The sequence below is a fragment of the Epinephelus moara genome, chromosome 1, assembly GCF_006386435.1.
Source record: "Epinephelus moara isolate mb chromosome 1, YSFRI_EMoa_1.0, whole genome shotgun sequence".
NCBI classification, from domain to species: Eukaryota; Metazoa; Chordata; class Actinopteri; order Perciformes; family Serranidae; genus Epinephelus; species Epinephelus moara.
Window position 1 is genome coordinate 33,063,547 of NC_065506.1, and position 15,604 is coordinate 33,079,150.

The 15,604-nt window shown below is 43.1% G+C and overlaps 1 protein-coding gene across 4 annotated transcripts in view; it reads left to right on the forward strand.

Moving 5' to 3' along the window:
* The first annotated feature begins 1,563 nt into the window (after positions 1–1,563).
* The window catches only part of LOC126393385 (protocadherin-9), a 317,522-nt gene continuing 303,481 nt past the window's right edge, over positions 1,564–15,604 (forward strand). For all 4 annotated transcript variants that reach the window (XM_050049530.1, XM_050049547.1, XM_050049540.1 and 1 more), the window contains exons 1-2: positions 1,564–2,331; positions 2,792–5,939. In XM_050049530.1, coding sequence (XP_049905487.1) covers positions 2,904–5,939 — 3,036 coding nt within the window. In that variant the 5' untranslated portion in view covers positions 1,564–2,331; positions 2,792–2,903. The remainder of the gene's footprint in view (positions 2,332–2,791; positions 5,940–15,604) is intronic.

A 15,604-nucleotide genomic window follows, 5' to 3' on the forward strand; every position in this document is an offset into this window, starting at 1 on the left:
GACACTGACGGCTGGATCCAGAGGCAGAACGGTCAGGTCATCAGGTTGGCTGTGCTAATGGACTGCTGACCAGGCAATAAGCCAGCCTCTCGGGAGACATCGGCAGCCTGGTTCTCACCTCAACAGTTTGGGTCCCGTGTCCCTTGCATCACTCTCGTCACCATTTGCCTTATTCTCACGTTTGCTGTCTCTTCCTTCACACTTTGCTTCTCTCTGAGTCACCCATTGTACCATTTATTCCGCTGCTGCTTCTCGCTGTTGTCGAAGAGCATGTACATGGAGTCTCGGTTCAGAAATGTGCAGTCAGTTGTTTTCTGGAGCCATGGAGCTCACAGTGCAGTTCAGGCATTTGTGTAAGAGCACCTCAAGATGGCAGTGTTCACCATGGGCAGGCTACTCAGCCTTTGAGCTCAACAGCTTGCCTTTCTCAACAGCAGCAGCACAGACAGAGAGCCGTGGATGAAACTGAGGGTTATCTACTGCATTGAAATTAAGTAATGATTGGATGGCAGTGCGCATTAAAGGATGCCTGGATCTGTACGGCTGACTCTGATTTCCATTTTATTAAATCTGCTGTTTTCTAGTTGCATTGTGCCACTTCTGACATGTCATTTTGGAGGGGTTACTCGGCTCACTTACACAGTTCAGCTTCCCTCTTGTTGCTTTGAAACTTGTCAAGTAAGATCATCTGCGGTTGCGGGCAATTCCAAAGTCACATCACAGCCTCCTCAGATCGTCGCAGCTCTGGCGCGAGGCAGTAAACTTAAAAAAGAAATTGCAATTCACCCATTACGCAGAGAGAGCCCCGCGCCACATGATGCTGCACGGCTTTGATGACTGGGATAACTGTCAAGGTTATTTCTTACGGACAAATGCTGATGACTGGCCGCGGGGGTGCCGAGCGTGAATATGCACCCTGTGCAAACATGCTTAGACAACGGCTTCTCTGTCTGGAGTGCAATTATTAGTGACTCTCACACAAGGCTCGTATTGTACATGCCTGTTCTCTGCAAGTCATATGCATTTGGGAAACCGTTGCAGTTCATCGTTTTTAATCAGTCTCGTGGCTTTTTGCGTCCACCCCAATTAACGCAGCCTACCTGACAACAGCCTAACAGGTTGGCTTGTGCGTTTGATGCGTCCCTTTAGAGCCAATGACTGCTATCTGCCTTTATATAATCATCAACAGTGTGAGAGGACAGCCACTCTTTTTTTCCCTTACATTATCACCAGCAGCACAAGCAGCTTCATCATCATCATCATCGTCGTCATCATCATCACCCCCCCTCTCCCTCACTCCTCCTCCTCCTCCTCCAGCCTCGGGGTTTTTGGTTAAGCGTCTCTGCAGCCTGCAGCATCTTCACGGAGCATCTCACCGCGGACAACCCTCCGGTCTGCATTAAGTGACGTGACTCCGGGCCAATCCTGTTGCCGCTCGGGCTGTCGACGCCACTGAAAGAGAGGGGCGGTGTCCAATGACGAGGGTCGGCGGGGTGGGAGGTGGGAGGGGGGACGTCGGTGTGGTGTACTTCACCACCCCTCCTATGGGTTTACACAGAGTTAGTGCAAGATATTCTGCTCCGGGAGTGAGAGTGCAAGGATAAACGGCACATACGCGCTGCGCATCGGTGTCACACTGAACAAGCCTTAATATTTAGCCTGGCTTTCTCCAAGTGGGATCGACTCTGAGGTTTCTCTTTTTTGTTGTTGCTTAAATGCCTTCATGATCTTTTTTTTTAACCTTGTGCGTCTGTCGGCTGATCACTGATGGAGCTCCGTGAACTTGAAACATGACGGGACATCACTGTCTCCTCTTGCGTTCACCTCGTCGGCGCCTTCACCTTAACAGGTAGCCGGGAGAGACACAGAGAGAGGGAGAGAGGGAGAGGAGAAAAAAGAAGACGCCGGTTTTCTCGGGACGTGTACGGGAGATGAGCATTGATTTTGGGACTAATGGAAGACACCACAAACCACTGACCACCTGGCTGTGTCTGCTGGAGAGCGACGCTGATCACCGCAATCACTGCAGGTCGCACAATTAGATCCTGTCTATTCCTGAAGTTAAATGGGGGAAACGGAACTGCGACATATGCAGCCTCTAATTTACCCCAGTTTGTGTGACCAGCTGCTTTTAGCCAAAACCTGTTCTTGAGTCTGATTACTCCTGCGGGGCGAATTTTATGATTTTTTTCCTGCCTCTTTTTCCCTGGACCCAAAGCTTGATCTGACTGAGAAGGATATCCTTTACCCGAATAAGCTCGCAGGCACACTGGAAGAGAAGACTATGAGCTGACACACTCCAGTTTTTCTCCTGCGCTGTAACGGATTTGGGTATGTATGATAAGAATAGGTCTCAGTTGCCCACTAAGAATCTGTCTGAGCTCATTTTGTAGGCTTCATTCATGCGTATTCATTCGTTTAGGAGCCCACACACAGCTAAAGCTCTTTAATTTTGGCAATTTAAGTGTAAAATTAATAAGAGTGTGTAATGTGTTGTGAAGTTTTTTGGCCATGGGGGTTCGAGGCGCTGGAAATTTCTTAGTGACCATAAAATGTGGAGGATTTAGAAGGGGAGCAACAGACATGAATGGCTGCCTAAATGGTTGCTGCAGTGTTTTTGTTGATTTTTTCTTCTTCTATGAAATGTTGATAAAGGCCTTTGGGGGCAGATTTTATAGTGTATAATGTAAAAGTGGACAATAGATGGCTCTTTGGTGTTTGTTGATGACATTTGATTACTGTGCATGGCAAAGTTATTTCACTGAAGAGAAACTCTGTCGTGTATTCGTAGGTTTGTCCGTGGAAGATTCCTGCCATCACATGCAAGGAGTCGCTGCCTGTAACATCGTTGCTTAGAAAGAACGCTTTTGAGTTGTGAAGCCTGGGAACACATTTACGCTGTCATGGATCTAAAAGACTATTACCTGTTGGGTGCCCTACTTGCCTGCATATGGCTCGATCCCTCAATAGCCCAAGAGCTAATCTACCCCATCAGAGAGGAGTTGCAGGAAAATGTCCTCATTGGAAACATACCAAAGGACCTAAACATTTCCCATACAAATGCTGCCACCGGAGCAAGTGCTAATCTCGTGTACCGGCTCGTCTCCAAAGCAGGAGATAACCCACTGGTCCGTGTTCTGAGCAGCACAGGCGAGATATTCACAACATCAAACCGAATCGACAGGGAGAAGTTGTGCCCCGGTCCCTCGTTTGAGGACAGCGAGTGCTCCTTTGAAATTGAAGTGGTCATCCTGCCTAATGATTATTTCAGGCTGATTAAGATCAAAATAATTGTCAAAGACACAAACGATAATGCCCCCATGTTCCCGTCCCCTGTGATCAACATCTCCATCCCCGAGAACACGCTCATTAACAGTCGATTTGCTATTCCTTCTGCCACTGACCCAGACACTGGCCCCAACAGTGTCCACAAATACGAGCTGATCAACGGGCAGAGTGCCTTCGGCTTAGACATAGTTGAAACGCCTGAGGGGGAGAAGTGGCCCCAGCTCATTGTGCAGCAGAATCTGGACAGAGAGCAGAAGGATACATATGTGATGAAGATCAAAGTGGAGGATGGTGGCAGTCCACAGAAATCCAGCACTGCCATTCTCCAAGTCACAGTCACGGATGTCAACGATAACAGACCGGTGTTTAAAGAGAGTCAGATAGAAGTGCATATACCAGAGAACTCCCCTATTGGCACGTCTGTTGTGCAGCTCCAGGCCACAGATGCAGACATAGGGGCAAATGCAGAGATACGCTACGTATTTGGGACTCAGGTGTCTCCTGCAACGAAAAGACTCTTTGCATTAAACACAACATCTGGCCTAATTACAGTGCAGAGGCTCCTGGACAGAGAGGAGACTGCTATTCATAAGCTCTCTGTTTTAGCCAGTGATGGCAGCTCCAGTCCAGCCAGAGCCACTGTTACCATAAATGTGACTGATGTTAATGACAATCCACCTAATATAGACCTGAGATACATAATCAGTCCCATTAATGGGACTGTTTTCCTCTCGGAGAAGGATCCCATCAATACCAAGATAGCTCTCATCACAGTGTCAGACAAAGACACTGACATCAACGGCAAGGTCATTTGTTTCATAGAGAAGGATGTGCCCTTCCATCTCAAGGCCGTGTACGATAACCAGTATCTCTTAGAGACATCTGCGCTGCTTGACTACGAAGGGACCAAGGAATACAACTTTAAAATTGTAGCGTCTGACTCTGGGAAGCCGAGCTTGAATCAGACTGCTTTGGTAAGAGTGAGGCTGGAGGATGAGAATGACAACCCGCCTATTTTTACTCAGCCAGTTATTGAGCTGGCTGTTATGGAGAACAACAAACGCGACCTGTTCCTCACTACTCTCAGTGCCACGGATGAGGACAGTGGGAAAAACGCTGAGATAGTTTATCAGCTGGGACCTAATGCATCATTCTTCGATCTCGACCGCAAAACAGGGGTCCTGACTGCATCCAGGGTTTTTGACCGGGAGGATCAGGATAGGTTTCTCTTCACTGTAACGGCGAGAGATAACGGGACACCCCCTCTGCAAACGCAGGCAGCTGTCATTGTAACTGTGCTGGATGAAAACGATAACAACCCCAAGTTCACACACAACCACTTTCAATTCTTTGTGTCGGAGAATCTTCCTAAATACAGCACTGTGGGGGTGATAACTGTGACAGATTCGGATGCCGGTGAAAATGCTGCTGTTTCTCTTTCCATACTGAATGACAATGAGAACTTTATACTGGATCCTTACTCTGGGGTGATAAAATCTAATGTGTCATTTGATAGGGAGCAACAGAGCTCCTACACTTTTGATGTCAGAGCTGTGGACAGCGGCAGGCCTCCTTGCTCCTCGGCCGCCAAGGTGACCATCAATGTCATCGATGTGAACGACAACACCCCCATTGTCATCTACCCCCCCTCTAACACATCTTTCAAGCTCGTCCCACTCTCCTCTATCCCAGGATCTGTGGTTGCAGAGGTGTTTGCTGTAGACGGTGATACAGGGATGAACGCTGAACTCAAATACACCATTGTGAGTGGGAATAACAAAGGTCTGTTCAGAATTGACCCTGTCACAGGGAATATTACTCTGGAGGAAAAACCAGCAGTGACTGACATAGGCTTACACAGATTAGTGGTCAATATCAGTGACCTGGGATATCCCAAGTCCCTCCATACGCTGGTGCTGGTATTTCTATATGTCAATGACACTGTGGGTAACTCTACACTCATCTATGATCTCATCCGACGCACTATGGAGACCCCAATTGACCGAAACATTGGCGAAAGCAGTGAAACTTATCAAAGCGGTGACTATTTAACTATAATGATAGCCTTTGTTACCGGCGCCTTAGTGGTGATTATTGTCATCTTTGTCACCGTGCTCCTGCGCTGCCGCCACGCTTCCAGGTTCAAAGCTGCACAGAGGAAAAAACAGGGGGCGGAGTGGATGTCACCCAACACAGAGAACAAGCAGAACAAGAAGAAAAAGCGCAAGAAAAGGAAATCCCCTAAAAGCTCCCTGCTCAACTTTGTCACCATCGAGGGGAACAAACCTGACGATCCTGCCCACGAGCCGATCAACGGAACCATCAGTCTGCCCACCGAGCTGGAGGAGCAAGGGATTGGACGCTTTGATTGGAATGCCACACCCACCACAACCTTCAAACCCAGCAGCCCAGACCTGGCCCGGCACTACAAGTCCGCCTCGCCGCAATCGGCCTTCCACCTCAAGGCCGACACGCCGGTCTCGGTGAAGAAGCATCACGTGATTCAGGAGCTCCCATTGGATAACACATTTGTTGGGGGCTGTGACACGCTTTCCAAGAGGTCCTCCACGAGCTCCGACCACTTCAGTGCCTCAGAGTGCAGCTCCCAAGGAGGGTTCAAGACGAAGGGGCCCATGCACACCAGACAGCAGGTAAAAGAGCACTTTTACTGGTCTATAAGTACTGCCTATAACTGCCCTGTGCCACAGTGCTAAAGTGCCAGTCTAGATTAGAGACTCACTCTAAGTTACTGAAGCAACAGAAAAGAGTACAGGAGACATACTGCTTCAGCAAGTTCCACTATTTCTCAAACTTAAAAAAGAAAAAAAAAAAAGAGCGAAAGTAACTCAAACAACTGCTAATTAATGCAGTTGATTACGGACTCAACAATCACACGCATAACTTTGGGGGAATAATTATAGACTGATGTTTTGTCATTAATATTTAATTCATATTTAACAAAATGCAAGTGGGTGAGTGATTGCCTTGCCTTATTTTGTCCATTCAGCACCCAGGTTAGATCACTGGTAAAAATGTACCAACATAACATTAATTGTGACTCAATGTTCTTTGTGAAAGAAACATTTTTTTCTTGCCTATCTACTCAGATTACTGTTTTCATCCTAGATAAATGCTGCACACATTCTTCCCAAAACAAAAACAAAAAAAAGCTGACTTTTCACCTCTCTCTCTCATGAAACTCTGAGTGTATTCATGTTTTTTTGTTCGTTTATTTGTTTTTGGTGTGTATTGTTATATCACAAAAGACTTTGTAACCTTTTCAGCACCTGCAGCAATAACAACAGTCAATAATTAGTCTGCCGGGGTGGCATTGTGAATGTCACTGTAGGCTTTGCCACATCATCTAAGCTCGAATTAAATGCCTCCTTTCAAAGCACACTAGCGAACTGAGTGAAGCTTGTCTGGAACTTGATACACATCCAATTCAAAAAGGATTAGCCAATAATGAGCCTCAAATTTCAACGTAATCCATGCTGCTTTTTTATCAAAGCCTTATTAATTTTTCTGCTAATAAAGCACCACTACACAACACACAGTTGGAACACACGTGGACAAATACGGGGAGCAGCAGAGACGAGGGAAGAGGAGAGTGTGCAGAGGGGAGGAAATAAAAGGGAGGCAGAGTGAGAGTGTTGTCAGTGGGTCAGGCTTGACGGGTGGTGGTACTGAACCTTTAGGTGGCAGTGTTGCGCTGCATGGCACAGCCTGGCACTACGCCAACCTGCAGTGGACTTATAAATGCAAGGGAGGAGAAGAAAGGAGTGAAACCTATGTTGGTGTTCTTAGTGAAATACTCTTGCCTAATGATGTAGAGGCTGCACAGGGAAGATTGATAATGGCAGTTAGAGATGTGAGTGATAAGATCTTTCCGGAAGAGAGTGTGGAATTACAGGGGTGACACTGTGCGACTCCTATCGATGCATACCTCCGGGTCACTGCATCTGGGGTTGCATTTAATGTGTTTCTGTGTGAGAGGTAGCAGTCAAAAGAGGCATTCAGTTTGGCGTCATTTGCCAGGCGCTGGTGGTGTGAGCGTGTGTGTGTGTGTGTGGTTGGTGATGTGTGTGAGAGACAGAGAGATGAGACAAGGTGATGAAATGGGTGGCGGTGGCGGTGGGCGTCAGGGGGTATTCAACCCTAGAGCAGGACACATGAGATATGACACTATACTGTAAGCACAACTTCATTGATTCATTCAGTCACCCCACAATACCACACAGGATTTATTAGGATCAATAATTCTGACAAATGATTCAAAGAAGCACACAAACAGAGCCAGCAGTGCCATTGATAATATAAATGATTTGCTGCTGCAGATACTTTGGCTCACACTCTGAAATGTTATGTACAATTTGATTCATACTTTTCTGTGTACTTGTACAGAGCATAATCCATGCAGGAGCAGCAAGTTGGAATTGACCTCGAGTTGTGCCTCAGTCTAAATCTACTTTGTTTTCACACCTTAATGAGACAAAGCAGCCCAGGTGGTTCATCCTCACCCATTTTTAGACATGGAACATGAAACATAAGCATCTTATAATCATGTCATGTCACAAATTCATAATCAAACTGGTATTTATGTGTTGATTATACTAAATCATTTAGATCCAGACAAAAGCCACTACCATGAATACTCCAGGGGAAGTAAGATATCCTTCCCTTTAGCAATATCTATGAAATACTCCAATTAATATGCACTAATATATTTGACTGCATACAAGGGTATGCTTTCTTATCTCCATTTCCTTATTATTAGAGAGAAAAAGTAATTTTCTACCTTTCCACTTTTTGCTAATATCTTTCTTTGGAGATTTGTAATGAAGACTATCTGGTTGGGTCTCAGTTGTAATTATTCCAAAACATCTCAGCGATAAGGATCCCACTTCAGATTTGAGGTTAAATGGCAGTTATTGATTGTGGTAAAACGATTGCACCCACTGCACTGACACGTCTTACTGGATAAAGCGGGGGTGCGTTCTCCATTGCCATTGTTCCATCCATATTTTGATTGTTTTGCTCAGTGCACGCAGCTGTATTGACATGTGCATGTCATCTCTATTTTATGAGTATTGATAAGAGGACGCTCATCCAGCATGTGCAGTTTCTTTTTGAACTCTGCCTGCGCTTTGAATAAAAACAGAGAGGAGATGTAATTTAAAAAAAAAAAAACAAGTAGAACCCCCCAAAAATACCAATTACCCATGAGTGATTCTTTAAACAGACAGTATATCCAAAAGGTAATATCACAGGATTATCATATCATATTCCCCGCAGAGCAGGAGCGCTTTGGAAAAAGATAAGAACTGCATTATTAAAAGATTTCTTATACATACATAGATGATAAAAATATGTCAATATTATCTGGAGTTATTACCAGTTATTTTTCAGTTTTAAAACCTGGTTTGATGCGCTGCATTCAGGACGAGCTAAGGTGCTGAATTGTTCCGCCAAAAAAAGCATCACAAAGGGGATATGATAGAATGATGAAGTTCAGCATTTACGTTGTTGCCTTATGAGTAACAAACAGTCATCAATCACCCATTGTTGCCTGAAGTTGACATGAAATAAGCAATTAAGCGAAAGAGGACGTTCAAGAGAAAGAAGTGTGTTCAGCTGAGGGAAAATAGCTTTTAAAATTGACCTTCTCTCCAAGAATTTTGAAAGCCATTTCGTTCCAGTTCTCAAGAGTCACGTCCGTGCAACGTCAGCACCAATCAATAAATAAATAAGGAAACTGAAAGGAAATTGATCAACAGAAAAGGTGCAGAGAAAGAAGGGGGGGAGGGGGGGACAACAGCAAAGCACGCAGGTTTCAGCGGTGCCTTCCTGTCAGATAACACAGAACATAGGGAATAGAAATAGCAGACATCTACATCAGTGTCATCACAGACGAATGCCTGGTGGAATCAGCTTTATAGAGACCCCAAACTTTGCTGATAGCAATAGAAGCAATCCTTTCCTTGCCTTTCTTTTTTTCCCACTTATTATTTACCCTCCAGGGACCTACATTAGTGTAAACAACACTGAGGAAAAAAGCATGAAAACACTGTCCTAGTTTCACAAGGCAACACAAGCATCTAAGAAACCAAGTATAATCATAGCCGTTTCACCATCAGTCTTACTTTCTTCCTTTCAGTAGTCTTACGGGGAGACAGAGATGTGGTTCACTAACATAACACGAGCCCAGTGGCTACGCATTAACCATGTAGTGTGCGCCAGATCCCAAGGCTCATGTTATGGACACATTAACATGGTTTAACTGAGGGTGCGGGGTTTGAGAGTAGTCACGGAGATGGTGTACGAAAAATCGATTTCAATCCGTATTGTAAATTCTCACTCCTCGCCATTAACCTTGGATGAATCCCGTGGTGAATGTGAGTTTAAGGCTGATTACTGTCTGTTGAGTTAGTATGTAGATTCACGTGTGCATTCTCACAGACACACAAGATGGGTCCTCTTTCCCCTCGCTTTCTTATGGTAATATACATTATCTGCTAGGATGCACGATTATGGGCCCTTATATGGGATATTCAGTTGTGCATCCATGTGGCCTGAACACCTCATGTGCAAAAAGGCTTAATTGCTGTGGGTTATTAGTGTTTTTTCTTGCATGGCGGAAAAGATGCAAGCGCTGAGTGAAAGTCTGCACCTACAGTTCAGTTAGCCCACACTGCTCTGATGTGCTCTCCTGCAGCACAGACCACGCTTTCAGCTCTGGGGACACAGTACAGCAGCTCCCTTTTGTGCAGCTTCACTATAGTCAGAGCACATATAGAACATCTGACAACATATGCATATGAGGTTGACTTAATCGAGATAATACAGTGTTGAATTCTTCTGTCTGTGTCCAGCTCATGTATCATTTTCCCTCTTGTTGTGACCACTGCAATGAAAAGAGACTTGTGTTACAGTATCAGCCAACAAATAAAAATGAGCAGGCAATTAGATATTACAGAAGATTCAGTTTAAAGAGCAGGATGAGAGAGAGAGACCTGTGAGGAAGAAACAGGGAATGTTTTGCAGGGTATTCCTGAAGTTGTCTTGTCAGTACATTTAATGAATGGACATTCTATGCAAACAGGAGTTTGTACAGACCATTGTAATTATGGAGCCTTGGGGGAGTCGTCCTTCTTGTGCAGGTTCATTTGCCACATTAATAAGGGGATTAGTAGTACGTACGGGGGCTGATGGCAGCAGGAGAAGTTTGAGAAGATTAATGAACTATGACAATGTTGCACCTGAGGGGAAAAGTCTGTTGCAATATCTTCTGGGTTGTGCTGACACAGAGTTTGGCGGTATGAAACAGGAAGATGGAGAGAGGCCAGTGATTGTTGCCGACTGTGATCATACATCCTTCTCCTCAGCTATCCTGTCACTTCTTCGGGATGCTGTGTTTGTGATCACTCATACTGTACATGTCTGTGGCGCTTTTGACTGAAGATGCTCCAGTGGATTGAAAATAAGGACGCCGACTTGTCTCACCGTTGCTGTGCGTATGAATAAATGCTTAAACTGGACAAATAAACTACAAAGAATTTAATCAACGCAATCTTTGAGCAGATTCTGTGTTGTCTGCAACTGCGTCTGCTGCCAACATCAGTTAAATGATTAATCAAACTACCGGTAGACGCAAGGAGAATAACCCATACTGCATTGTCTTATTGAGTAAAATGTAGCAGATCCTCAAAACAAATGTAGCTATCAGGAGATCGTAAGCCAATAAGTCTGCGAGTGAAGTTTCTATCAAAGCTTTAAATCATCAGTGGAGGATTTGCAGGGCTCTTTACTGTAGAGAACATTGTATTTCTTTAAAAAACTTGTCATGTCTTCTATGTCTAGGTGGGTAAAAGGAAATGAAATGGATTGCGGGCTATACTAAGGTAGTGGGTGTGAGTGCTACCAGAGTAGATTATTGCCCCAAGGGGGATCCAGTTTTGTCTGCACAAAACAACAAAATAAATCAAAGCTCCCTGTTGGTACACTGGCTGAACTGTGGAGTTCATTTATATGTTTTTATTTTCCTCTGTTGAGAAAAATGAAGTGCTACTGATTTTTAATATATTTATATATTTATTTATTTATAGCCTTTTGTTTTTTTTCTTTCTTTGTTGTCTCTAACTGCCAGGGACAGTATTGCCAAAACACAGATGATGGCAAATTACCAGGAATTACATTTGATTTTTTTTTTTTTTATAATTTATTTCTGTGAACATTTTATTTTTATTTCTGTCTCTTAACCATTTCCATACATATGTTGAGACACCTTTCCTCATCATTACACTGTTTTATTCTTTGGAAATTTGTACTGTACAGTTTTGATAATGACAAATATCGTCATGTATCAAAAGGTCTTACGTGTGCGTGCGAATGTGATTTTATTTTTTCTTCTCGGTTTGTTGTTTGTCCATCATGTAAGGGCTGGCAACCCATTTATCTCAAATTCATCATCCATTTCTGCAATTTCTCAAAGCGAATTGATTGATGATCAATCTTCAGGGGGTTTGCTTTGTGAAATTAATGTTTTGCATGCGCTAAAAAAACCACAAAGTCATTGTGGCTTTTGTGGGACTGTCATTACTTAATTCATCTCCATGTTTTCACTAATCCACAAAACACATTTCCCGTTTTTCTAAGGCAATCAATCAAGTTGACATACTAGCTTCATAATTTTTCTAACACTGCATGGTGAGAAAAAGACAAACTGCAGCTTTAAAGAAACACTTACGGTATCAACACCTCATCTGAAATCTCTCAAATTTTACCTTAAATATAAGAGTAGAGGGTGGAAGAAAATGTTTCTTGACTACTTGCTTGTCTACAAAAGAGAAAAAAACAAATGATATAAAAAGATGAAGTTATGATGCTACTTCATTGTTTGAATGCCCCCCTCCCCCCTCCCCTCCCACGCCCACCCTGACGACCCATCTCTCCTCTCCACTCCTCACTTGGCCCCTCCACCCACTCCTTATCTTTCCCCGTCTCCAGCCCACACCTTTCACCCATGTTTTATCGGGGTCAATGCAGTTACATGCAATGTTAAATCACCAAGGCTGTGTTCACCTTTGTGTTCTGATCATTTGTGACAGATGAGGGTGCTTTGTGTTCAGCACGTAGCCCCACTTTCTTCCCGTTACCGTCTTCTCTCCCTTTATCACTGGAGAGACGAGGGTGTGTGTAAAAGATGGGCAAAGTGGTGCTGTATGTCCTGACATGACAAACCCAGAGGGAGACGTGTCCTTGTCATTGGGTTGTTGTGTCAAGTGACACACAGGCTGCTGCTCTGTCACTAGCGTGTGCCAGTGTCTAGACTAATAGTTGTGATAATGGCATTGCCAGCCAAAACCCCCCTCAAGCAAAGAGCCACACTTGACTTGAAATGTGACTGCCATTGACTGCTTTGCCACTGGGCCCCATAGCTCACAAAGACTCTGTAACCCTCATCGATGTAAATCTTTCTTGTATATATGAGATGTTTCATGTAAATTGAACTCCTGGTAATCTTGCCTAATGTGCTGTGTTAAACAATAATGGACTTGTTTTATTTTCCGTTTGTTTTATTTATTTGCCCTGCTTTCTCCTTTTCCTTTTTTTTTATTATTTGATTTCATTGCTGGGTATACATTAATTACATCTGAAATAAACTCTGCCAGTTATTCAGTACACTGCAACTCCTATTCTGTTTTAAAAAAGCTTTATTTGAACAGTGCTATTCTACCTTTATAATTTCATAATAAATGTTTCAAAGAGATTCCTTCCTTTTCTTGTTTTTAATTCGTCCGTTTGTTCTCCTTTTTTTGTGATGTTGTGATAAAACATTATGTATAAACTGGGATATGTTTCAGTCAAGCGACTACGTGTGAACCAGTTCTAATCAGCATTTCCCCGTAAACAAGTGCTGCGGCTGATTATAATGCCAAGTTGTGTATTTTGAGAAGCAAACAGATTTTCCGGTTTGACTGAATCCAATATTTGAAATGAAGCACACAAAGTCACTGACACACAGCCAATGTAATAATTCACTTACAGTGGAATTTTAATTCAAAGTTAATCTAAAGGGGTGGATTGGTTTGGGGGGAATTTTCCCCTCTCAACGAGTCACAAGAACACATCGATGTCTTTGTGTGCAGTTTGAAGGCACGCTGAATGTGACGATGGCCTTGCTGACCTAAATACATGAATGTCAATGGGATCAAGTTAGCAGCTGCTCTCCAACATCTGATGCTCAGATTTTAATGGGTTGCTAGTTAGCATAAAGAAAAGCTTTTTTTCAAGTCTGTCTTAAAACAAAACTCACATGCTGATATGTTCCTTTCTTGCCAATGATGGATTAATGATTACTGCTGTGAGTTGTGAAGTGAATATCACAACTCCATTGAGGGTGGGCCAAAATCCAAAGTCCTTACTTCATGCAAAAATATATACTTGGCTTCAAGTCCAAGTGAGACATTCACGTTAGTAATATTTAGAGATACTGATACCGATACAAGTATTGAGAATGCCTGCCCATAAAGCTGCACCTGGTACTGGAACATAGTGAGCCTTTGCACCAATCTGACATTACATAGTTTATCAATAAACATAGAATACAGTTGTTGTTTTTTTAACCCCATGGTATAGGATCAGTACGCTTATCGGCCAGTACACAAGTTCAAGTATCAGAATCTGTATTGGGAAGCAAAAACTGTATCAGAACAGCCCTGCTAATCTTCCAAAGTTACAGTCTTTTTGGTGCTGAAGTCCCACTTTGACCTTTATTTCTTACTTGTTCGAAATTGTAAGTTGGCCTGAGAAATATGGAAAAAATCAAATATCTTTGACCGAATACCACAATATCGATGTTAGGACAATATTGTAGGGTTGACACCGGTGCTTTCACAAAATATTACAGAATGAATTTTTTGATAAATAATCATCAGTAATGAGGCTATAACGACGAAGTGGGTAAGGGAAAATGAAAGAACAGCTAGAACAGTCTGATAAGTTAAAAAGAATTACAGCACTTTACTGTAAAGCAGCCTTTCAAACCAGGAAAAGGCGACACTTAAGATACTGTAATGTCCAGAATCTTAGATGATATCTAGTCTCACATCATGCTATTCATATAATATTGATGTATTGCCGAGCCCTAGTACGAGGAAGTGATGTCTTCACAATGCGGATGGATAGATAGAACCATTACAACAACCAAAATCTCTTACATATGAGCATGTGATTGTAAGTGTAGTCACATTGGAAAAGAATGTGAACCTTTAACAATTTGTTTTCACAGTTACTCATCAAATCATTCTACATTAGTTTAGAACTACCTCAAAATAAAAGTCTTCCATGAGTTTGTCTGACTCTGAGTAAGAAAGATAAACAGGAAAATGACCCCTTAAATTCTGTTTATGGTTGGATCTTAAAACAAAGTCTTGAAGTACTCCACTCCTGCACGTTGCTGTTGTTGTTGTTTCTTCACTCTTGCACACTTAATCTAATTAAGATTTAATCCTACTTGGTGGAGCAGTGGAGGCAGGTGTAACTGAACAGCTCTTAATTACAAAAATACATGCAAAAACCTGTATCACGAAATTTGAATGTCAATCTTGTGGCTACAGTTTTACCAACAGTGACATTAACAGCTGGACTTTCCTAACCCACACCATCATCATCCATCATCATCACCACCACCAGCACTATCAGTAACAAACAGTAACACACTCAAAATGTATGTTGTGGGTATCTATGAAATGTGAAGGACAAGAAATACTGTTGTAACAATATTGCTTATTTTTTCACTTTTTTAAAGGGACACTTTCATTTATTAATCTCCAGCTACCTTCCAGTGTCACAAGGAAAGATGCGTCACCTCTTAACTGGTTTTTGCAGAAAGAGCAAGAGGAGGAGGAGGGGGAGAGAGGGAGGGAGGGAGGGGGGTGTGGATGGAAGTGCCACGCCAACACATCTATGGAAAGTAGGCCTAACTCAGCTTAATCTGTCCACTCCGTTTGAAAGCCAGAAGCAGAGCTTAGTCTTCATTTGAGTGAGGATGTGGGGAGGGAAAAAAGAGGATAAATAAATAAATATAGGCTTTAAAGTTTGACCTCATCTATACGGTCACTTTCAAAAAGCTGTGTGCACGTACTGACTGGGATTTGGAATCTGACTTGTGACCTAAAGTATAATCATATTGCCCGTCCTTTTCCAGAGAAAGGGGAGGAAAAGGCAATGCGAGCACTGCATCTCTGAACATGTTATCAGAATTTGTGGTCAGTGTCTCCCAATCTCATGTGGCCAGATTTCCAAATTTCGTAGA